This window comes from Crotalus tigris, unplaced genomic scaffold, assembly GCF_016545835.1.
Source record: "Crotalus tigris isolate CLP2741 ecotype Arizona unplaced genomic scaffold, ASM1654583v1 scf7180000024397.1630199, whole genome shotgun sequence".
NCBI classification, from domain to species: domain Eukaryota; kingdom Metazoa; phylum Chordata; class Lepidosauria; order Squamata; family Viperidae; genus Crotalus; species Crotalus tigris.
In genome coordinates, this window is record NW_024100565.1 from 659812 (window position 1) to 683954 (window position 24143).

The following is a 24143-nucleotide window of genomic DNA, read 5'->3' on the forward strand; positions in this document are numbered from 1 at the left end:
TCCAGATGTGAAGAGGGAGGGTTACAATTCATAGAATTTCTGGTCAGTGTACTAGCTGGAAATTCTGAAAATTATAATTCCAACCAGGGTGGAGAAGTTTAAAACTAGAAAGGCAGAAAGATTTATGAATGTTTTTTTTAAAAAAATAACTTGTTTGTTCTGCTTATTATTTTTTTAAGAGCAAGTGCCTCCATTGTAATCAGTCTACATGCAGTTCATGAACTTTGGGTTTGTAAATATAGAATTATATTTATCCTTAAAAAGACTTTTCTGTTCCAAAAGGCATGAATGAATGTAACCCGTTTTCTTCCATATTTTAGATATGGAGCCATAAACCTTTGCCCTCAGTGTAAATATCTTCAAATTTGGCTCTCTTATAAGAGCTGCTGGTTCAAAAAGAAGAATGGATCCCTTCCTCAAAAAGCAAAAGCAAGTTATTTGCTCCAAAATACTATTTTCGCCTCCATTACTTGGCCACTAGATGGCAAGCAAAGTGTTTGGAAACTCTTTCAGATCAGCAACTGGTGAAAAACAGCTGGGATGTGGGAAAATTCCTTTGACTTTTTTTTTTTTTACTTTGTTCTTGAAAAGGGGGGGGGGATTAGACATAAATAATATCCCAGCGAAGCAACAACAGCAATTTAAAAAAATAGCTTTGTAAAGTCATCATCATGCTATTTGTACACAAGTAGGCATGTATTTTTTTTCTGCAATCCCGTGCCAGTTTCCCTACATATGGCTTATATCAGTAAAATATATAAAACCAAAACTTGATAAAACAAATAATGCAAATTTGGATCAAAGCAGGAGAACATTACGTAAACATGGAAAACAGTCCGATCAAAATCCAACTAGGAAATGGATACCAAAACCAAATAAAGAAGAAAGGACCTGCAATGGGAGATTGTCCTTCAGATATTGCCAATGTTTACAGATAGATGGTACTGACACAAGGATTTCCTTTGATCAGTTGGACTAACGAGGTATTGAAAAGCCTCTTTGAAATGATACACACGCCTCCTTTCCCAGGATGGCTGGGATTTAAAGTTGGTCTAATTCTTCTATAAGAAAACTGTCCTCAGAGCATCTTGATACTATCTTCTCATCCACTGATTTTGCCAATCATCACAGCCTGCTGCTGAAGCTGGCTGTTTCAAGATGGGCATGGCCCTGTATTCAGCAAGGTGTTCAACAAATTCAAGGCATCTTTTGAAGAATTGCAGTCTTTGCAGGTTAAAGAAATTTATTATTTTCTGAAATAAGGAAGCCATCCCGTCTTTCCTCCTTGGCTTGACTTCTTGAGATTAAAGTCTTTTTTTAGTCTGCTTACAGAGGGAGAATACTTCTTGCATTGTTTCTCAGAGGTAAATGTTTAGCACCCTCTGCAACTATTGCTAGATACTCTCCTTCTGTTCCCGTTGTCTTTCTCATACATTGCATTTATTCACCTCTGTCTGAATTGTATTATCCAAATTGAGTAAGCTAACTCTTCCTTACTTGATATTTGAAATGGTATTGCTTAGACAGGTTCAATGGTCTTGAGATTGGACTGCAATTGCCCTTCAGACTGTCATCATGCCTACCTTTCTTTCCAACATTACTGCCCCCACCCCCATAATGTCCATAGAGTTTTAAGGGAAAGCAGCACCAATCTTTCCCAACTTGATAGCCTTCAGATGTGTTGCATTTCAAATCCCACATGTCCAATACAGTTAAGGAGCTGGAAGCCCAACACATCTGGAAGTGGTATGAATAGGGCACCTTGAAGTAGGATGTTTCCCTGTTATATGTCAGCAGGGCCAAACTTAGCACTCTTGGTGTGTGTGTGCTAAAGGAGTCTAATGAATCTCCACATCTCACTCCATAAATAAAGGACCTCTTTACAATCTCTTAAGAACCTTAAGCTTCTTACTGTTGACTCTTATTGCTCCTTTCTGTGCTCTTCTTCACCTGTGACCCTAGAGTAGGTCATATATATTCCCTTCTTCAGCAGAGATCCAGCCACACTTTCTTAACGTCATGAAAATTTTAATTCATGCCATAACCACAATTTTTGACACACATCCCGTCTTTCCTTGAGAGTGTTATATAAAAAAGCAGGTGAGTCGGTGGGTACAGCAGCTAGGAACATAAAATCTGAAATTTTGTTTTTTTAGAAGCGGGTTACCTTGGATATCTGGACCTGCTGAGACATCTGTATATGTTTCCAAAAGACCAGGAAGGAGATGTTCAAATGTGCTTTTTAGTGTCAATGTCTAAAAGACACTAATGTATATCCCACATGTATATTACACAAGGACACTTTCAACAGAAGGTGAAATTTGGTTGAAATACAACTAGTATGATTGCCTAGTCATAGTTTTCATTAAGACTTGCAGTGAATCAGAATCCATCGGCAACTGGGTGGGTGTATGTGGGGAGTTAGGATGTGATGGCCATGGTCAGATTTGTTTCTTGTGAAAAGAAACAGAAGCATGTATTTCAGTTCACTTTTTTTTTTTTACAAATAGAAATCTGAATTTAGTCCAAAAGACAGAACGAAGCCCAAATCAGGAATTTGAATACAGGTTTATCAAAAAATTATCCACCCGCTGAGTGTTAGTTGCATCATCAATTCTACTGGAATGCTTTCAGACAATGGTCCTCATTTGGTATATTGGATTGAATGTTGGGAAAATACACACTTTAAAATCTTCTTAATTTAGCTGAAAAAAATGAATAGGCTTTTTAACATATAGGATTAGGCTGGGGAGGGAGCAGGGGCACAGGAGACAGAGAGAAATAAATCTTAATCTGTTCCTAAGGAGTTATTTTCTGGCTGAGGACTGCACTTAATATTTTTTAGACAGCTGACACCCACAGAAGATGGGGTCACATCATACATAAGAGGGGGGCTAATTTTAGATCTCTTTCATAAAGATATGCCTTAAAAGTGTTAGGTACCCCAAAATGCTGGCCAAGTCTGTCCTCGGCCATCTCAGTGAGGAGATTTCCACAAAGGGTTAGGGTCACATGCTGTTCAGAAGAGGCAAAACAACTTGCTGTTGTTAAAATCTGCTGGGAAATGGCTATGCTTTCCTACTGCTCCTAGTTGTCCTTTGGAAAGATGGGATGATTTCAGGAGCCCACTCAATAAAATGAGGTGGTGGCATGTCTTCCCAACATAGCAGGGCTGGCTTACTATACATAGCCACAGAAAGAGCTCCTATTGTGTCATATCACAGTATTTATCAAGCTCTTTTCTTACTCACAGTTTATATTCATACCAGACCCTACAGGCAATACCAGTGTACTCCTCGCCCTGGCTCCATTTTGTCTCCAGCCTAGGATTTGAACTGGTCAATCCTTCTTGTTCCAGAACAACTAATTGTTCCTGCTTAAACTGATTGGGTTCTATCAGGCAGAGTGAAAAATCATAGTTGTTTCCTATCCCTCTGGGGAAGGGAAAGCCAGATCCATGGTATGTCTTGGAGAAATGGTGAGCTTTCTCCCATAGATCACTGGAAGTATGTGTGTACAAGTCACATTGATTGGCCATTGGTCTGAAAGCAGTGGCACTCAACAATGATGACCAGGCATTTGGTTAGCATGGGGGATCACAGGATGGAAACCACCATCCAGTCAATCTAATTTATGGTGGCCATTCTTTTTATTGAGTTGGGGCCACCTATCCTTATCAAAACTATAGCAGCACCACATTTGCTCTTCTCATTGCTGATCCCTATTTCTGCCTTGACTGCCTCAGTTCTCAGTGCCTTTGTAGTCAATTAACTTCCTCCTAAGGTAGCAAATGACAAAGCCTAACGAACACTGAGACCATCTTTGGGCAGTGTTGGAATAAAGAAGAAAAAGCTATTTAATACCAGTGTAGGTAGCTCAGGACAGCTTAAGTCCCTCTCACTTATGGACTAGGAAGGAGATGAAGGAAACACCACAGGAGACAAGAAACCTCACGTTTGTGCTGTGGTTAGGGGCAGGGGGACTCCGAGGCTTCCGATGAATGGTGCTTTAAACTACTAGTAAGAAAAGATATTCAGGATACAAGGTTCCAAGAGGGCAGGCTGGAAAGAGGATAGAGCTAGTGAGGAAACAACATTCCCCCCCCTCCCTCCCAAGCCTATGTTCTTTTCTTTTTGATTCTGGATTCCGAAGTGCACTGCTACTGCAGACAGGGCCTGGGATAAAGGTAAATCGGACAGAGCAAAAGTTTCCAGCTAGTCCAACATCACCTTTTCAATTGGGCTGGCATATGACTGGAAGGCTCATAGGTTGCCAGGGCGGTAAGGTGCTTCGCCTGCACCACCGTGGCCCTCTCTTGCTTTTGGAAAGATAGACTGCCTCTGAGCATGGCCGATCGGCCGGGCAAACAGCCCTACCGAGAGCTCTCTCCCCTTCCAACCGCCCAGCCTCGGTTTCGCTTGTTAGCCGCCCGCTCCTGCGCACCAAAAGACGGGCGCCTTGGCTACGCTCGCTTTGTCCCCGAATTGCTGCGGTCGCCTTTGGCTGCCCAGGTGGAGCTCCACACCCGCCACGGGACTGGAGGGAGGCGAGGGCCGGCAGCCAGCTGGCTTCTCGATTGTCCTTCGCCTCCAGCAAGTGCAAGCAGCAGCCAGCACCTCCCTCCACTGGTCGATGATGCGCGCTCTCTCTCGCGGTGGGGAGGATGTTGAGAGAAGACAAGAGGGAGGCTAAGGCGGAGAAGGCGCTGAAGCGGCGGCGGCGGGGCAAGGCTGGTGGCCCCATTCGGGTTGTCCTTGGCCGAGCAAGCCCTCGCCCTTTCCTCTTCCATGCCCTCGCCAGGAACCTGTCCGTCGTCGCCGGGAGGAGGGGGCACTTTTGCGCTGACCGGAGGCTGCGCTGGATCAAGAAAAGGGGAGAAAGGCAGAAAAGCAGTCTACTGGGATCCGGGAGCCATCCTTGAGTGCCAAAGCGCAGGCTGGGGTTTCAGGGTTGCTCTTTGGTCAAGAGACGGGAAGAATAGGCTGAAAAGCGGGGAGGCGACCGGGGGGGGGGGAAAGCAGGCTTGTTTGCTGACGATCGGAAGTTACTGACAATCAAGCAGGACCTTCACCGCTCCAGAGATCGAGCGTGAGAGAGGGAGTGAGACACACGCACACCCGCGCGCGCACACACACACGCACACACATCCATCCCCAGACCAGGAGGAGGAGAGAGTGTGGGGGGGGGGGAGAAGAGGAGAGCTGATGTCTAAGGGAGTCGCTCGGTGGAGGCAAAGCAGGCAGGCTTTCAACTTCTCCTCACTGCTGCTCAGCGCCAAGCGAGATCGCTGGAAAGCGGCGGAGCTTCACGGAGCAGGACCCTTCCCATGGCCAGCCTGCGGCGGGGGATTTGACGCCGTTCACTTGAAGCCACTTGACCATCCCCCGCCGCTCCACCTCACTCAGCGATGTCTTATTCCCCGCTCTCCGCCTGCACTTGCCTGTAAGGATAGTGGCATTTCTCTCTCCCCCCCCCCCCCGCCCCGGCGCGCGCGTGTGTCTGCCTGCCTTTGCTTTCTCAAAGTCTCGGTTTGGGTGGTTTGGATCTGTTGCGGCGGCTGAGGGACTCGGGGGGAGGGGGGGCGCGGCGGCGTTTTTCCCCTGAGGAAAACAAAGCGGTCCGGCTCTGACGGTATTAGTCGCGACCGTTATAAACAAAGCCACCCCGCGTGGGTCTGGTTGTGTTGTGTTGCCGAAGTTTAACCGTTTCACCACGTCCTCTGATCTTTTTGTTTTTCTCCTTTTCTCCCCAGATGGTTACATTACCTGCTGCTCTGCATCCAAGTCCAGGTAAGCGCCTTGTTTCCCCCCCCCCTCCGACTCGCCTCCCCCCCCTCCATCCTTTTCAGTTCCTCTGAGGCGCCGGCGTGGATTTGGGGCATAACCGAGGAGTCACCTTTAATAGAGAGCTACCGCTCCCATGTAAAGTCCTGGGCGTTTTGTATAGTCTGGTTTATTCTACCTCTCTGCAGTAAAATCGGCGGAGAATCACTTGCTCTGCAAAGCGGCCGCCTCTCGCTCCCCGAACTTTTCAGTTCGGGGAGCGCTGGAGCCGCTGTGTAAATCAAAGCACCATCTGCATTCTCCCTCCCCCCCCCGGAGCCCCTACGCCCGGCCACCCTTTCCCATCCGGCTGCCTCGTGGACGGCGGGGACCTCTGCAGTAGCTAGTGCTGCTTCTGTGGAGGGCCTGAGACTGGCTAAAGAGATGAGAGGGAAAAGTTTAGCCGCCGCAAACGTCGGAGAAGGTGCGGGCGGGAGCTTCTGTTCTGGGAGCCCCGGAGGGAGGGAGGGAGGGGGCGTGCGTGCCGTTGCAGCTTTGGTCAGCTCACCCTTGAAAGTGCCGGAGTTTCTTCCTCAGAGTGGGGCGGCCGGAGGGAAGGGGAGGGGGGGGGGCAACCGACAATGGAATCGAATGGGCCAAGTTCTTCCCCCCCCCATCTGTTTCTTAAGAGAAGCCAGCCCGGAAGCGAGAGGCTGGGTGGGAGATAAGGTTGGAAAAGCAACTTCGAAACGCCGTGTTACTCTCCGCCTATACCTGTCCTTCGATGTTCGACCCAGGGGAGGAACGTGGCGTGAAGAGAATTAAAAAAAAAAGAAAGAAAAAGGGGGGGGGGGGGAAAGGGCGGTGGTGGGTACTGTAGTTTATTGGAGTCAATCCCATTCTTTTCCCGGGTATTCTAATGAGACGGTTTTGGCTGTGCTTTTTTTTTGTTAAGTGTGCGCGCGTGTCTCTCTGTGTGCGTGTGTGTGTGTGTGTGGGGGGGGGGAGAATTCCGGTCGGCGGCTAGAAACGGAGGTAAACGCAACACGTGCGAGCGGCGCCGCCCCGCCCCGCGAGCCAGAGTTGGCAGAGCAGGTGCCTGGCGCCCCTGGAGGCCTCCCCGGACAGCCTGACGTCGCTGGTTCCCGCGCGCCGCCGGAGGAGCCGCGGCGCGGCGGGAGCGGAAGGCTCTGGCAACCGCACCTTTCCAGTCCGCTCGCTCCGACCTCCTTGCTTCGCGCCCAGAATGCACCTGTTTGCCAGGCTTTCCGTTTGCGGTCTTTTTCGCGTTGGGAAGGAGCTTGCTGCGGTCCACACACGGCTTCAGCCCCGGGGAAATCTGAGTCATCTCGCGAGCCGGAAAGCGGCGCCGTAGCCTTACCTTCCTGGGGGGGGGGGAAACCCAACACGATCCAGTCTTGAGTAGGAAAAAACAACACGGGGACGGGAACTCTGAAGGAAAACGGAGATCGAGAGAGAGAGAAGCGGCAGAAAGTGACTCCGAGCTTGGCTGGAAACGAGTTTGCGGTTGGGAGGAAAGGCGTTTGCGCGCGGCAAATGGGCGCACTTGGCAGGGGGAAGAAAAAAAAAAAAGGAGCCCCCCATTCCCCCCTTCTTTTCTTTTTAATTTGTGCGGTAACTGAAGTTAATCCTCCCTCTTCTTTCGCCAACTTTATCAAACCCCTCCCCCTCTTGTCCACTCGTTGCTTTTAAGTGAATCAGAAGGCTTTTGGCTGGTTGCCTGCAAAGCACTTGCTAAAATCTGATCTCTTACTTCAGCAGGAGCCTTAAAAAACTTGGGAAGTTATTGGCATTTGTACAGTTGGAGCTCTCAAGCTTTCCAAAGTAATAAAGTAATGAAGGGGGGGGGAGGGGGAGGAGAGAGAAACTCTCTGTACTTTCCTACTATTAGAACCATACTTTATTTAGTGCTGATTATGCAACATTCCGTGCACAGGAGATCTGACAGGCGGATTTACTCTGAAGAAATGAAAAGTCAGCCTCCGTGTCTTTTCCTTCTCTCTTCTCTTCCTCAGAGGGCAGAGCGCTGAAAGAGAATTTGGGGCGGGGGGGGGAAGGAGGAGGGAAGAGGCCCAAAGTCAAATTCTCATTGGATTTCAGTATCTCTCCCTGGTGGGACAGGCGGGCTTTGAACCAATCCCTGCCTCTCAGTTCTATCTACTTCGCAGGGCTACTGGGAAGAAACATTTGGCCCTGTGGGGAAGCTTAACAGACAAACAGAATAACAAAGTTAGAAGGACCTGCAGAGATCGTCTAGCCCAACCCCCTGCTCAAGCAGAAAACCCTATACCGGGTAGGCAACCTTGGCTCTTTTATGACTCGTAGACTTCAACTCCCAGAATTCCTGAGTCAGCCATGCTGAGGGGCACAGGTTTCCAAGCTGAGCCATGCTGGCTCAGGAGTTCTGGGAGTTGAAGTCCACGAGTCATAAAAGAGCCAAGGTTGCCTACCCTGACTAGACCATTTCAGGCAAATGGTTTTCCAATCTCTTCTTTAAAAACCTCCAGTATTGGAGCATTCACAACTTCTGGAGGCAAGCTTACTTTCATGCCTAAGTAGTAAAGTAAGTCAACTTTACTTTTTGGAAGTGCTCAAGTCTCTCAAGATTCTTCTGAAAATTGAATCTTTCAAGTGTTGGCAATTCTCCCCAGCTTGGTGTCATCTGCAAATTTGATGAGTTCCCTTTCTATCCCCTTAGGTAGTTCATTTGTGAAGATCAGTCAGAATATAGCTAGAAGGAACTTTGGAGGTCTTCGAGGCCAAATCCCTCTGCTCAAGCAGGAGACCTTATACCAGTGGTTCTCAACCTTTCTAATACCGCGACCCCATAATACAGTTCCCCATGTTGTGGTGACCCCCAACCACTTATACATCACTGGGTGCCAGGGGCATAGCCAAAGAAAAGGGGGGGGGAAATGGCAGACAGCCTTGTTTGGTGACCCCCGTGAAATGGTTGTTCGACCCCAAATGGGGTCCCGACCCACAGGTTGAGAACCACTGCCTTATACAATTTGAGACAAGTCGCTGTCCAGTCTCTTCTTAAAAACCTCCAGTGTTAGATCACCTACAACTTCTGGAGACAGGTTGTTCCACTGATTAATTGTTTTAAATGTTTAGGAAATTTCTCCTTAGTTCTAGGTTCCTTCTCTCCTTGATTAGTTTCCATCCGTTGCTTCTTGTCCTGCTTTGGAGAATAGCTTGACTCCCTCTTCTTTGTGGCAACCCCTGAGATACTGGAACACTGCTATCATGTCACCCTTTGTCCTTCTTTCCATTAAATTAGACATACCCAACTACTGCAACTGTTTTTATACTGCCATTGATTCCTGCAGAATAGGAGGGATGTAAATATAGCAAAGAACCAGGTGTTGCAAGAAACAAAAATGAAAAGAAAGCTAGGGTCCCAGAGCAGCAATGACAGTGACCAAGGTTCCAGTCTGAGTCTGCTCTGAACTTCAGCCTTAGGTTAAAGAGGTGGGGGTGGGGGAGAGAGGAGAGGATAAGTCAGGATCCTTGTACAAAAGTTGATTGCTGAGGCAGGACCTGGGAGGTCTAATCCTTGAGAAGGATTGTATTGTTAGATTGTATTAATCAAACAAAGAAATATGTGAGAAATGGGCTCCCCTCATTCGTCTTCTGATCCTCTTGTCTTTCAATAGAGGCCTACTATAGTAGGTATTCTTATACAAAGCCAAAACATTTTATTAGTTTTACTCAGAAGCTCTGAAAGTCAGTGTGGACAGTTTTAAATGAGATGATGAAAGCACAGCAACATGGCTGCTAGTTGTGTTTTTGTTTTTCAATTACCCATTTTGCAGTCTGGCCTTTCTGGATTGATTTGAGTTGGATGACTAAATTGGAGGTTGAAGGAGAGATTGGGGTGAATTTTGAATATAATGATTATCTTGGGAAAAGGTTAGCATTTGGTGGCCTGACATTAAGACTATATTTAGCGTAGATTTATGTCAGGGACCTTAAATTGTTGCTAAAAGGCCTAAGTTGTATTAATATAGACAATTTGAGATTGTTTTCCAAAGTGTCTTAACATCAGTTTTAAATTGGTCCCCATCAAGTCATAGGAATTATGCCAGCAAAGCAAACGTGTTTAAGAAAAGGATTTTATTCACTGACTGAATGTTATTTGATAGTTTAGTGATCAGCAGTTAACCTAATTTCTCCAGCTTCTTAAATGTTTTTGCATCCATTAATTGATTCACTCTTGATTGTAGCTAGGATATTTCTACTTACATTGAAACACAGTTCAGATAACTCCAACATTTTAAAATGGATCCAATCCACAGTAATTTCCCCACTGCCCTCCATCCATATCACTTGAAACAAATGGAAAATCTAAATATAGTGGATCAACCCTAGTAATTGCTGCCTAAGCTACCCAGAAAAAAATTGAGAAATTTAGTTGATGGAGATGATGATGATGATGATTTTCTGAATGGAAAGTAGTCTGGCTTGATATGTCCAAGCATCAGTATACTTGGGAATTACAGTAAATGTTGGGAGGAAAGGGAAGAGAACAGTTTCATAATAGGAAGGAAAAAAAAAGGGAAGTGAGATAGCTAGGCCAAATTAAACTATGTCTCCTTGTAAAGAACGGGGATGGTGTCCTTCTCACATGAACGTTGTGGTAATCTACTATTGTCTTTGTAACAGCAGCCAGCCCAATGTTTGTAGAAGTTTCCAAAGACAGGCAGGATAGATATTGGCTGTATTCTTATATTATACTAGGCTGTCATATGTTTGTTTAGTTTTAGCTTGACACATTGCATGAAACCAACTATTCAAGTTTGTAAAGCATGGTTTCAGTTTTGTGAACCCAACTAATTATGGTTTATTTATTGGCTGGCTTATGCAAACAGGTGTGCAGATAGCACCATCTGTGATACCTGTCAGTAGCTGGCAGCTCTTAAACTATGACATCATCATGCACTAATCTTAAAATGCCACTGAGATTACATCTCCATTATCTGAAATGGCTCTCTGAATGATTTCATGATCAATAAGTAGAGATGAGGAAGAATGTTGCGTATGCTGCACAGAGGCTTTTATTCATCTAGACTTTGGTAAAGCCAATAAGTTTTAAAGAGTATACTGTCTGTACAATAAGTGCCTATAATTCTCCGAGGAAAAACAAAAAGGCCGAGAAACATACTGTTTCATTGGTTAAGACTATACAGTTGAGACTGGAAGTCCTTGATTCAAAGGTCTGCCCATCCATAAAAAAATAATTGAGTGATCATCAACTCTCAGTTTAATTTTCTTCCCTGATTTGTTGTCATAATAAAAGATGTGTGTGTGTGTTTGCATGTGTGGGGGGCATAAAACATCCCATGACAGGATGAGACAGGATGAATTTGTGTGATTTAAGAGATGGTTGCTCTTCATTGCTTCAGTAAGAGATGGCACTGAGCTAATAGCTTCATGCAGATGATGATCTAAGGCAGGGCTTTTCAACCAGTGGTACGGGTACCACCTGTGGTACATTAGCACCTGGCAGGTGGTATGTGACCATCCTAGAAAAGTGGTAGCGGGGAGGGGAATGAACTGAACTGGTGGCAGCACTGCACAAACCTGAGTGAGAGATGGCTGGAGCTGCAGGGCTGTCAGGGCTCAGTGGAAGCGCCAGGCTCCAGCTGGAGCTGGGCACTGATCCTGGCGCTTCTGCTGAGCCCAGAAGCGCTGATCAGCTAGAATGTTGCAGCATCTCCAGGGTCTTGTGTTTTACATTCAGATGCTTGGCAACTGATTCATATTTATGACGGTCACAGTGTCCCAGGGTCATGTGAAGTGACCAAAACCTGCTGCAACCACCAAGCATAAAGGGGGGGAAATAAAAACCAAACACCCCCCATCCCACCCCCGCTGCCAATCCTGAACGAAAATGCTCACAACAATGGAAACCTCAGATAGGAGGAAGAATGCTGCCGGGTGGGCAGGCAGGTGTCTTGCTTGGCTGTGGCTTGGGGAGCACTTTTTTCAGTGACATTGTAACTTCGAACAGTCACTAAACGAACTGTTGTAAGTCGAGGACTACCTTGACTTTTTCCTTTTTTTTTTTTTTGGTCATCAAGTTTTTGACACCTTGCTAGGCGACTGGTGGTACTCGGATATTGCCATATCCTAAAAGTGGTGCAATGGGTGAAAAGGTTGAAAAGCCCTGATCTAAGGCATACATCTTACAGCATCTTTAAAAGGCCACCTATAAGAATAAGGAAAGCTAATCTTAGCCAAAAGACTGATAATAATTTGATTTAGATTAGTCTTTCTTATCCTGGTGCCTTTTAGATATTCACAGCATTCCCTGGGTAATTTATTATGAGAAAATTATAACCGATAGAGATACTTTTAACACTGAGGGGAATTTTAAAAAAGCGGGAAAACAGGATATTGATTGAACAAATCGATTTTAAGTGCAAATGCAATTGAGATATGTTTTGGCCTTGAAAAGATATTATAAACTGACACTATTGATATTATGTACAATACCAGAAAAATGTGATGAAGATGCCTATATTTAATTGTATATGCATTAACAGTAACAAGAATTGTATTTGCCCAGTGTGGAAAAATGCATACCCACCGGAAGAAGAGAGGATCAAGAAAGCACTGCAGATGGTGTAGTATTGGAACTAGACTGAGAAAGTTAATATGTATCACTGAATTACTAATGGATCCAGACATTATGTTGTTTATTAAGTACTTACGGTTGTAAAATTAGAAAATTAATAAAATATTTTTTTTAAAAAGGCCACCTATAAGAATAAGGAAAACTAATTTTAGCCAAAAGACTGATAATAATTTGACTTAGATTAATCTTTCTTATCCTGGTGTCTTTTAGATATTCACAGCATTCCCTGGGTGATGGGAATCGTAATCTGATATTTTGGCTTATCTAGCCTGGAAAGCATTGGTCTGGCTTAAATTGTGCATAAGAGCCAAAATAATCTGCCTCTCAACCATGGTTTGGGTATCTTTTTGTGAGATTTTCACCAGTATTCAATATTATTTTTGGCTCCGCTAATAGTCAGGTGTCAATCAGCTAGGTTTTACTGCAATCCTACGTTAGAAGTTCATGATCAGACTATTTTTGCACACTTGGCAGGCCTTTCAGCTTTCAGGGAGGGGGGTGCTTGTATAGTTTATTTTGGAGGTGGGGAGACATTTTTCTGCTTGGTACCTTGATGTATTGGGTGAAGTCCAATAGACCCCTACCAACAAAATGCATACAATCACTGGAATAGAATCCTCTTTATCTCTGAAGACTCTTCTGCATGCCCCCCACCCCCTAAGGAGAAGGCTGAGGAACCTTCCAAAACAAATTTGAGTGAGTTAGAAATAAGGGGTATTGGATGTACCCTCAGGCTTCTCCTTCTTTGGCGTGTTGAAGAACATTGCAAAGTTCGGTGGTCAAGTGGCCAAGAAATTTAATTTGTTTCTCTTGGCTAATACTACTCTAACATTTGGTGATCCAGCAGTGAAGCTATGTTGCCAGTACTATTAATGATCTGCTGGATTTGGGAAATTTAAGCACCTAGATTTTTCTTTTCTTCCTTAAATGAATGTTTCCATCAGTCCATGGAAGCTTGGAAGTAAATGCCAAATTTATTGAAATGTCTTTTGGGGCTAGTTTGAGAACAAACAGTAATACTTGATTTGGCAGTATTGAGGCTCATTTGAAATAAGATGATGAGTGGGGTCACCACATTTTATGAGTGCGGTGGAAAGATTAAAGAAGGCACAGAACCAAAGGAAAATACAAAGCCTTCAATATGTGAGATAATAGTGAGGATGGAAATAGGCATGTGCAGAGAATTATCTTGGAGCTGTTTCCCTTTCGTACATTTCGACATGCACTGTGTTTGTGATTTCCTATGTCTCCAATCCATAAGAGCACCTACAGTAATAAGAGAATGCAGTGATCCTGTTGCCATTGTTTTATGCAGACTGAGAGAAGCTCTCCTTCCTATTATGATTGTCTGGTGGACCCATTGTTGCTAAGGGGCAGGTTCTACCTGAACATGCTTCTTTGCAGTTTGCTGTTCCCAAGAGTCAGGAGGGTTACAGACCATGGGCTATGTGAAGGCCTTGATTTTTCAATGCTTTGGGTGTAGGTATTGTGAAGGTACAACAAGCAATGTTGAGCTTTCACGCAGTGGAGCAAATAAAAACTGTGCCTGCACAGTTTTAATGACTTTGAACAGCTGCATACTGGACAGAGCTAAGTATGAGTGAGCACAGATTGGTTTGTCTTTGTGTTCCTTTTGGGACTTCTGCATGTCTGGACTGGCCAAAGACATCTTTTGTTAAGTCATTTGAACTGTTTACAAGAGCAAAGAGCTATTTCCAGATATACACAACATGAGATTGTTCTGTAGGGAATAAAAATATGATGTTGTCTGAAAGAACAGCAACAGAACCCCAAATTTGCAAAATAGGATCTGAGTATAGGATGTTGTGAGAGGCCGTTGCTTTTGCTGGATATGTTTTTGGCCTAGTTGGATTTGATGCATGCCAGAATTTCCAATCATTAGCAATGGAAACTCTGTGGGTGTGCCTGTGTGTGGGCCATGGGTGTGTAAGCACCTGTGGACTCATGACCTTGCACCTCACATTAGTACTTCAGGTCCCCATTCAAGTAAATGTGGAGAAGCTTCATTGTTCCCTTTGCAGTCACAGCAAGTAAAAGGGCCTAGGGTTCATATGCAGTATTTCATTACAATGATAGATAAACAGTAGTTCTTGTTTTGCAGCCTCAGAATACTAGATATATTTCTTACCCTTTATTTTGGGCATCTGCTCATCTCTCCACTGTTATATCAGGAAAGATTCATTAGGAAGACAATTGAATGTGTTCAGCAGAACCAGTTTTCTTGTTTTCCCTTGAGCTTGGAAAAGTAATTACAGATTGGCAGAATTTAAAACACTAATGAGGAAATGCAGTGAGACAAGCAAAAAGAAACCACAATCCATTACACAAATTAAATACTTCAGCAGTAGTTGAGGTTACTGCATGGTAATAATTGTTCTTTTCTTCCCTATTATTGCTTATCAGAGATTAACACCATAATAGTGGTAACATTTTGGTGTCCTCTTATGATTGGGCGTGCACTTAACCAGGGCAATTCTATGCACGTCTATTGAGAAATGAGCCTCCCTGAATCCTGAATGTGGTATCATTGTTGGTATGGATGAAGTAGATGCTGCATTGGATGTTCAGCTGCTGAACCAGGTAGGCGCCTGGTGTGCTAGAGCTCCATAGCGACCGAGCATGGGAATGGAACAGAGTCCGTTAATGTAATCTTAAATCTTCCCTTTGCATATATCTTCGTTCGGTGGCTGGTTTCTGAACATAATTCAACATATTGCTGTTTACCTTTGAAATCCTTACATAGCTTGGGAACATCTGATTATTTAAAAGAACATCTCCTAGACGGAATTTCTTCAGTCCCACTACAAAAAAGCCCTGTTTCTTGTGCCCATCTCAGTTACTGTTGGATGAGATCAGAGTCCCTGCTTTGCATGCTCTGTGACTGCGCAAATAGGAATTAAGGTGAAATCAACATCACGGGAAAGAATTATGTAGCCTGTCTCGAGACAGCAGTGAGTCTCACTCCCACAGAATTGGTCTCTAAATCATGAGAATAATGCTCAAATTGGAATTCAGAAAATGAAAAAGGCATCAGATTCTAACAGGGATTCTTTTTTTTTTTTTTTTAAAAAAAATCAACTGTTGTATCTGTTTCTTTTTTTATTTTTTTTAAATTAAGTTTGTAATATAAAATAGAAAATACAAAAGAAAATAGTGGGAAAAATAAGGGAGGGAAAAGGGAAGGGAAAAGGGTAAGGAAAAGGGGAAAAAGGAAAGAAAAAAATGTTGCCTTCTGACTCCCTTTAGTGCAATAGAATAAGATAATAACATCAAACTGCAACTTTTTTACTTTTACATAATAGTATAAACTAGCCCTTTCTATAACAACAAACCTATCTAATTGGTAAAACCCAAAATCAAAGTTTCATTTTTTTTCTACCTCAAGCACAAAGTCCAGAAGCAGTTTCCAAGTAGAAACGAAAGTAATTAATTTTTTTTCTTTAATCAAAGCAGCCAATTTAGCCATCTCTGCTAACTCCATCAACTTTTGCAGCCATTTGTCCATTGTGGGAATCAAAGTATCCTTCCATTTTTGTGCATAAAGTAGTCTTGCTGCTGTCAACATATATAACATCAAAGTTCCAAATTTTTGAATCAGTTACCATCCACTAGAGATGGATACAAATTCAGACTTGCACATTATTTCTTTCCTCTCTTCAGTAATAACCTAAATGCTTTCATTTAGATAATACCACAGCAATTTGGGAGTTTGGAAATGTTTGGAAATTCAAAAGTTTAAGGATTGGGTATTTAATAGGCCAGCCATCTAAAAATAAGCAATACATCCAAGATAAATGGAATAAGAGCCCACTTCCCATTCATTTCATATTTAAAGATACAACAGCTTACTCCTTGTTTCTTTTGAAGTACATTATGTCTTCAGGTTGATTTTCTCAGTTCTGAAGGGAGATAATCAGCCTGAAGACATACTGACAAAATTTATGAGGCCTTGTTGCATGATAATCTTTAATAAAAGAAATGGGTTATTTTTTTTTAAAAAAAAATTCCCATTCTATTAGGAATTATAGCCTGCATCAAAAGAAAGATTTTGTCATGTGTTTTATATTTGGGCAGGTTGGGACTGTAATAAAGAATAATTGGATACGATTTGCATCAACTGAGAAATGGGTGCTTCTGGTGAAATTTTCAATGGGGGAATTATTTTTTTTTTTGCCTTTCTCATGGAATCTTAAAAGGCAGCAGCCCCCAAACCTTTTGGGCACCAGGGACCGGTTCCGTGAAAAGAGGTTTTTCCACAGACCGGAGGAGGGATGATTTCGTATGCTGCCTGCATCCTGTGGATGGGGCTTTGCTCATTGTGCAGCCTCATTTCTGGCATGCTGTGGACCGGTGCCAGTCCATGGACTAGGAGTTGGGTACCCCTGTTACAAGGGGTCCAGATGTCTTCCCGGTGTCATTTTTTCCTTCCTCACCCTCTCATCTGTCTCTCTTCTTGGTACTGCAGGGAGCCATTCATATGGAAGAACTGGAAGTTGTTTGGAAGCATTTATCCTTTAAGAAGTCCTTCTGAAAAAAGTTCTTAAAAACAATGGTACAGATTCAACTAAAATGTCCTATTTGGCACAGTATACAGCCAGTGCGACTGCATTAATATATTAGACCAGTAGTGAAATCAATGGAAAATAATAGAGATGTATCATAGGAATAATTTATGAAATGTTTTCCCTAATTTATAGCGAAGGTAAAGATGGCTTTTCCCTAAGTGGCAACGTTAAAAACAGTAGGTTCATAAACAACGGCTTCATTTCCTAACTGGCCTACTGGTGTCGGGTCTTCAAATAATGGCAAATATTTTGGTGGTTCCAAACATCTCAGAAAAGAGCCAAGGTAACAGCCTTCCCTGGGAGCACCCAAACACTCAGTAAAAACTGGAGGCAAACACAAAACTACAAACTTGGATAAGTCTGGTGCAGCTATGGGACGAAATCTAAGCCAGAGCAATTTTTTGTTAGTAACTAGTCATTACCTTTGAACAGCTGAGAAGAAAAGGCATTGCAACGCTTGGGACTGAAGGTTTTAATAACAGCAATTGCAGTAGAGAGGGGGTGCCTTTCAGTTCCTAAGGATAAGCAGCTGAAGTCTAATGTAGCTGGTGGGATAGTCCTCAGTCTTGCTTTGTTCTTGCTGTGTAGCCTGGATATTCCCCCTCCCAGCCTTGCCCTTGTCTTCAGGAGACTCTGTCCTCTCTTGCCGTGAACTTCTCTTGCCGTGCCGCTCCTAAATCCCAATACCAGACTGCCACCACATTGATTAGTGGCAGCCGCCATAAAGGCCTATTGTGTGCTCATTTGTTCCACCGTAAGCCCATGTATGATGAATATTGTCCTGGGTTCCTAGTTGGCCAGGTGCAACCACCCAAATTCACAGGGGGCTGCTGTAGCCTACCTGATGGGCTCACTCTCCCCCAGCCGAGTCAGGAGGATTGGACATCTAAAGAAATGGCTGGCTGTCTGAGGCTGCCCAACAATTTCCTTATTGGCATTCAAAGGCATCACCTTAGGATGGAGAGCAACATAAAAGGAAAGAGGAAGGGCTCAGCTTAGGCTGTCATGGTCTGAGTATTTTTCTTTGTGAGAGGGCCTTCCAGTGATCAGAGTCTGGGTGGAGGTGGGAGGTCTGGGAAAAGGCTGCTTACTTTTCTTCCTTGTTCAGGAAGGAGGGTCCCAATTTTCAGGACTCCAGAAGCAAATCCCACTTTGGCTTTTATTATCACAGCGGTTTCCCCCCACTTTCCCACACCTCCTCCCCCCATACATTAAAAATGTTCTTTTGTGGCTGGGCAAGGCCTCTCCAGAGTTTTCACAATGAAAATCTCAGACAAGACCCTATGCAGGAATATCAAATCAAAGGGAGAAAAAATTAGAGATCAAGGAAGGCAAACGAAGTGAAACCAAATTATGGTTTATTGGTTCATTTGTCAGATGAATGAATGAATAGATAAATGCATAGACTTTTCACCTCTCAGTTTGGTTCTAAGATTTCAAAAGGAAAGCACTAGAGAGACTGTATAAAAAAAAAAGGAAAGAAAAACCTTTCAGAAGAACGGGATGTATTATCTTACATTAAGATTTCTGATTACTAGAATGACAATACAAGGAAGCCATAGGATATTCAGTATCCCTTCAGCATTCCTAAACAGTTACATTTGCTTCATTTGTTTACAGAAACAATTGATTAGAAAGAGAAACACAAACTCCTCAAAAAAACAACAAATAGCTTGTAGCTTCCTGAAAGCCTAATGTATGGTTACGGCCTAATACATTTTCTTGAACTCCACTCCACTTCATCAAATAAAACAAATATTTTGAAGATTTAGAATAACACAAGTTTGTGGGAGAGGAAAAGAGCATTTGTTACATTATAACAAACACTCTCCTGACTTATATGGCAGAAAAAGCCATATAATTCTGTCGCCTACAAATGAACCTGCAGAAAGCAATTTTTTCATTTATAGCATTTTATCAGAGTTGAATGGGAATTTGTGAGACAGAAGTGAGGAGATCAGCCATGAAGTGAGCAGATACAAAAACAGAGCCAAAATTCCCCATGTGCATCCGTGCATTCCTACTTGCACACAAAAAGAGTGGAGCCCATGTCCCTCCCTTTCCCTTCCCCAGTGAGGTAAGACACTACACAGAATTCTCCAATGACCACAAGTGGCTGGTCTGGTAAAATAGGAGAACCATGGGAGAAAAATCAACCCAACCACCCCTGTACGTTTAGAAGTCCCCAATCTCTCCTTTAGATCCCCAGTCTCTCCTTTAGGATAAGTCATTGAACCATGGGGCTATTCCATTTTTCCTACGGTGCCCTTTGCCAATGAAGCAACAGGGTTGGCTTGACTCGTCAGCAAGATCCATCCTTATATATATGTCAGGGAGGGGGCTTCCTAATTAGTTGGAGCCATTAGCCAACCAGAAAAGGTGATCGAGGGCTATTCTCCTGGCACAGAAAAGCGGGTGGGGAGTGGGCAAAAGTACAGTCCTTAACATCTCCTGATTCACTTTTTGAAGATGGATCTCACCTTGCTTCATGGTTAATGCTGGTGACTTTAACCTTGTGAGTGTTGCTTTGCAATTTTTCTCCCTTTGCTCTCTGAACGCATTCTTCCCTGGCCAATGGTGATGAGCGGGATTCTCTTTTTCCTGCCCAGACCTTGTAACTTTAAGAAAGGAAGGAGACCTCTGAAAGGCAAGACCATGTCAAACTTGACCTTTACCTGCCATAAAGTAGACTTTGGAAATAAATGTCATGTCCTTCCCCTCCTGGGTGGGATTCCCCATTCATTTGAATTGAAGGGGACAGTCCTCTTTGTCTTTATAGTGCTACTCTCTGTGGTGGAAGCTGTGATAGTTCTACAAATAAAAAGGATCAGAGGATCTCATTACATCTTAAAACTCTAAAATGATTTGAAGCATCTCAAATGAGGAGGGACCAATAAATTTATTGGCAGTGTGGTCACACATAGCACCTGTGCTTATGTATTTCTCCACTATAACAACTACGAGGCAGGCTGGGCTGAGACAGAATAAGTAACTCTAGTTTATTGTCTAGTAAACTTCTATGTCTAAGTGTGGACCAACACACTAATCCGGTGTTTCTCAACCTTAGCAGCTAGTGTGGACTTCAACTTTCAGAAGTCCCTAGCCAAGTGCTGGCTGGTGAATTTTGGGACTGCTCTAATCATTATACTGCATTAAGGAAATACCGGTAATACCATCACCATCATTTAGCCCATAATAAGCAGATCTCAGTATAATTACAAAGAAACAAGTATGGATACTTGTCATTGCAATGGCTAAACTAGGAAATGTAAAGAGCTTCAAACAGAGGTCAAGAGAACATGGAAAAAGAAAGTGGGTGCCAATAGTGGTTGGTGCCTTTGGTGTCATACCAAAAGACCTGGAAAGGTCTTGGACACAATAGGAGTGGACAGAATTTCAATTCAAGTCATAAATTACAAAAAGTTGTATTACTTGGAAGACTCAGAACAAATGACAAATATTGTGGACTGGTGGTTGGCTAGCTCTAGCTGACTATTTGGAAGAATTCCCATTTCATATTAACTACTTGGCATATTTGGGAATTTGTAAATTTGGAAGACTTAGGGTAAGCAAATCTGTTCCCTCAAGATTGCAAGGTTTCATTAATTGCTGTATTCCTCCGCCCCCTTATGTTATTACAGCTTATTGGTTTGGGAAGATTGGAAAAGCTTAATAGAGTAGTTTATATGTGAGGCAGCATTTTTAAAGAGGGAGCAGTGAATAGGCTATGATCTTCTATGATCCTAGAATCCAGGTGCAAAAAGTGTGGCCCGACCCAACATGTGACCTCCAGCATCAGTTCTGTACCCCCTCTTCCCCTTCCAGTCTACAAGTGGATGGTGCCAAACATTTGCCCCTCCCCATTTCTTTGCATTTTTGATGATTTCAGGATTGGCTTCTGGGTGGGATGGAGGTGGTGGTGGTGAAGAGATAATACCTTTCAAATGATTAAGACGCACATTTCTCCCCTTAAAGCCCTCAAAACTCTTCCAATGAACTCTATTTTCTTATTTTTTGGAGCACAGCTCCTCTATATGTTACACAAAGCCCACCAAGGTAACCAAAATTGGCCACTATTATCCTAGTACCCTGTAGGAATTTCAAAAGAAATTCAATAGAAGTAGATTGATGCATCCTTAAGAAAAAAAAGAAAGGGAGATACAGGTTTCCATAAAATTTTCAAATGCAAATGTGATTGTACAGATGTACTGTACATTTAGAAATCGTGAATAGTCTTTACAAATTGACATGGTAATTTGTGTCAATTTTATTTCTGAATTTGCAGTTCAATGCACATTTATCTGGAAATAAGTTTAATTAGACTTAATGGGACTCACTTGGTTTGGCATGAATAGATCAGGAGGTTTTTTTTTTTTTTATTGTATTTTGTAGCCCATGATGTGTCAAAATCTGTTGGAATTTTCTTAAGATGTTCTTCGCCTGTGAGAGGGGCTATTATATTCTACTTCATTCTCAGGATGGTTTAGAATTGGAAGAGTGTAATTTGAATGTATTCTTGAGCTGACTTTATTATTGTTAGGTGGTGGAAAGTGCTGGTGTTGACTTATATTGTACACAGCTTCCCCTTGTCCTGAAGGCTTTCTGATCTGAAAACAGAAACAAAAACAAAGAAAGACTTCCCTCGTGGTCCCCTTGTGGTGTTCAGTGTTCAGCCTCCAGGGAGGCTACAGAGACACCCGGAGAGATGACTGTACAGTGAAAGACAAGTCACAACCCCATCCCGACCCCCCCCCCCAACAAATGCCTCAGCAATCTCATAACTCGTTAAAGGTGAGAACCTGCACTTAATCCGTGAGAATTCTTTAAAATTTTGTTTTAAGAAAAAGAGGAAATGAAATGATTTCTTTTTCACCAAAGTGAGTTAGAATAGTCAGGCACTTTGATTAAAGTCAACTCCAGAAGGAGTTGTTCCTTTGTTGTTTTTATTCCTCCTTTTAGATGTTTAAAACATATTTTATTAGTTTTTTAATGTAATGTTAGCTTTGTATTTTATACTGCTTACGTTTTTAAATTCTTTGTACCCCGCCCTCCTTATGCTGGTTTTTCATCACAATAAAGGTAGATTTGATTTGATTTGAACTCCAGAGGGAAGCTGGCTGCTTTGAAATAATTTCCACAGTATTAGAACTATTGTAAATCAGAGTTTGAGGAAATCACCCTCAATGTATTTCTTTCATGCTGGTAATTTATTTTTATATTTAGTCCATCTTCATTTATCACTCACACCCTATCTCTTCTCACCTTTACCATACATACTTCTTGGGTATCCTAGTTTCACTAGATTGAGTTTACTTTTTATTTCTCCTGATGCATCCAAAACTCATTTTCATATAATGAAATGATCGTAAGTTATGCTATTACACATAGCCATTTTCTGTTCTTCAGTAAACAATAATTCCACATTATTGTACATGGCATTCATTTCCTTCCTACTAGTATTTACACAAGTTAACATTTGATTAACATTCAAGCTGCTAAAGCAAATAAACTGTAAATCAGTGAGGATATATTCAAATATAAGCCTTCCTCTAGTTGGGCGCTGATTTCTGCAATAGGTGCCCAAAGTAGAATTGCATTCTTTTTCAAAAGCAGGATCTGAATGGAATCTGGTATTTGAAATAAACTCCTAACTAAATATTGAGCAACTGCAGTGCTGCAGAATCTAGTTTGTGTTAGCCTGTCAGTTATACTATTGGGAAATATTGCTGAAGACATACATATTTTGGAATAGATGAGGAAAACATGTGATAATAAGCAAGGGCCATTTTTTTCGGATCTTCATTTATGAAAGATCTTTAGCAAAGATATTTTGTATACAAGCTTATCACAGTCGCCTGTGATATTCATATTTGTTCATTTGCATAGTAAGGCTCACATCCTCAACATCAGTGGCCCGTATGGGGTTTCCATTAATATCAACATATTATCAACCTGTATTGATTATTCATGTATAAGTGCATTTAAACCAATCAGGCATAGGAAGTTTCACAGGTAAAGAGTTTTTTCCCATGTTAATTGTGTTTGTATAAATCTAGTTTAATATGTTGATCTAAAAATGTTTTGAGTTAGATATCTGTATAAATTCAGCCTCATCAGTGATCTTAAAAGCAGTCAGAAGCTGGATGTGAGTTTTTACTAAAGAAAAGTGTTTTTTTTTCTACTGAAGTAGAATGAAAATGTAGGATTTTGTTTAATGATTCAAAGTTCTGTCCCTGTTCTCTTTTATAAAATAATATACGTCTCTGAGTCTTTGTCCTAATTTGCCTTTTTAACTTAAATACTAAGTCAAAACTTTCAAATAATCTTCAAGAAAACATTTGCATTCATTGAGAATTCTCACTGGTATTTCTAAAGTAAACGCTGAATGAAAAGAATTCACGTAAAAGTATGCACCAAGGATTAACTTTGGTGGGATTTGGATTAGCATCACTTTTGCTGTACTGTAAGTTATGGAGTTAGAACATAGCAATTATTTTTCCTTGGTTACATTACAACTTCAAGTTCTGTCAACTGTTTAATAGGCTCATCAAATGCTGACTGGGCCTACAGCCATATCTATTGAAATTGCTCGAGCTGTAATGCAGAAAACTTAGATCTTAAATCACTGGTGCAATCAAAGAGATAACAATATATGGAATTCCATTAGATCCAGTATCCCTCCTGTCAGCTGTCTGAGTAAATTTAATTATCTGCTGTAGGATTCTTATAAAATGAAACAGCTGCTAAAACAGAGATAGCTGTTAAATGGAAAAACAACGATAAGTATCTTTATATGACAGATATGCAAGAACATAGCAGAATAACATCAACAAACCAGCTAACAAATTTCATTAGGTGTTATGCTTGGATTATGATTTGCCATGTAAGATATAAAGGGACAGAGGTCCTTTTGCTTGGCCTTAATCATTGAGGGCCTTGTACTACAGCACTGTCTATTATACAGCACAAGTTAGTATTGATCATCTGTAAAATAAATTATGATCGATGTAATGCTGGCTTGTGACCCTGTGATCATGACCTCAGTTCGATTGTCAGGACTCCCTTTTAGGTGAGATCAGAATAACAAACAGTCCCACTACAATCAATAGATGGAGAAACCCGATATTCTAA

General features: G+C 42.3%; 1 protein-coding gene across 1 annotated transcript in view; it reads left to right on the forward strand.

Annotated features, from left to right (window-relative positions):
* Window positions 1-5111: 5111 nt before the first annotated feature.
* The window catches only part of FGF18 (fibroblast growth factor 18), a 133562-nt gene continuing 114530 nt past the window's right edge, over window positions 5112-24143 (forward strand). Inside the window, 3 exon segments of the mRNA XM_039329444.1 lie at window positions 5112-5391; window positions 5394-5442; window positions 5753-5789. Coding sequence (XP_039185378.1) covers window positions 5205-5391; window positions 5394-5442; window positions 5753-5789 — 273 coding nt within the window. The 5' untranslated portion in view covers window positions 5112-5204.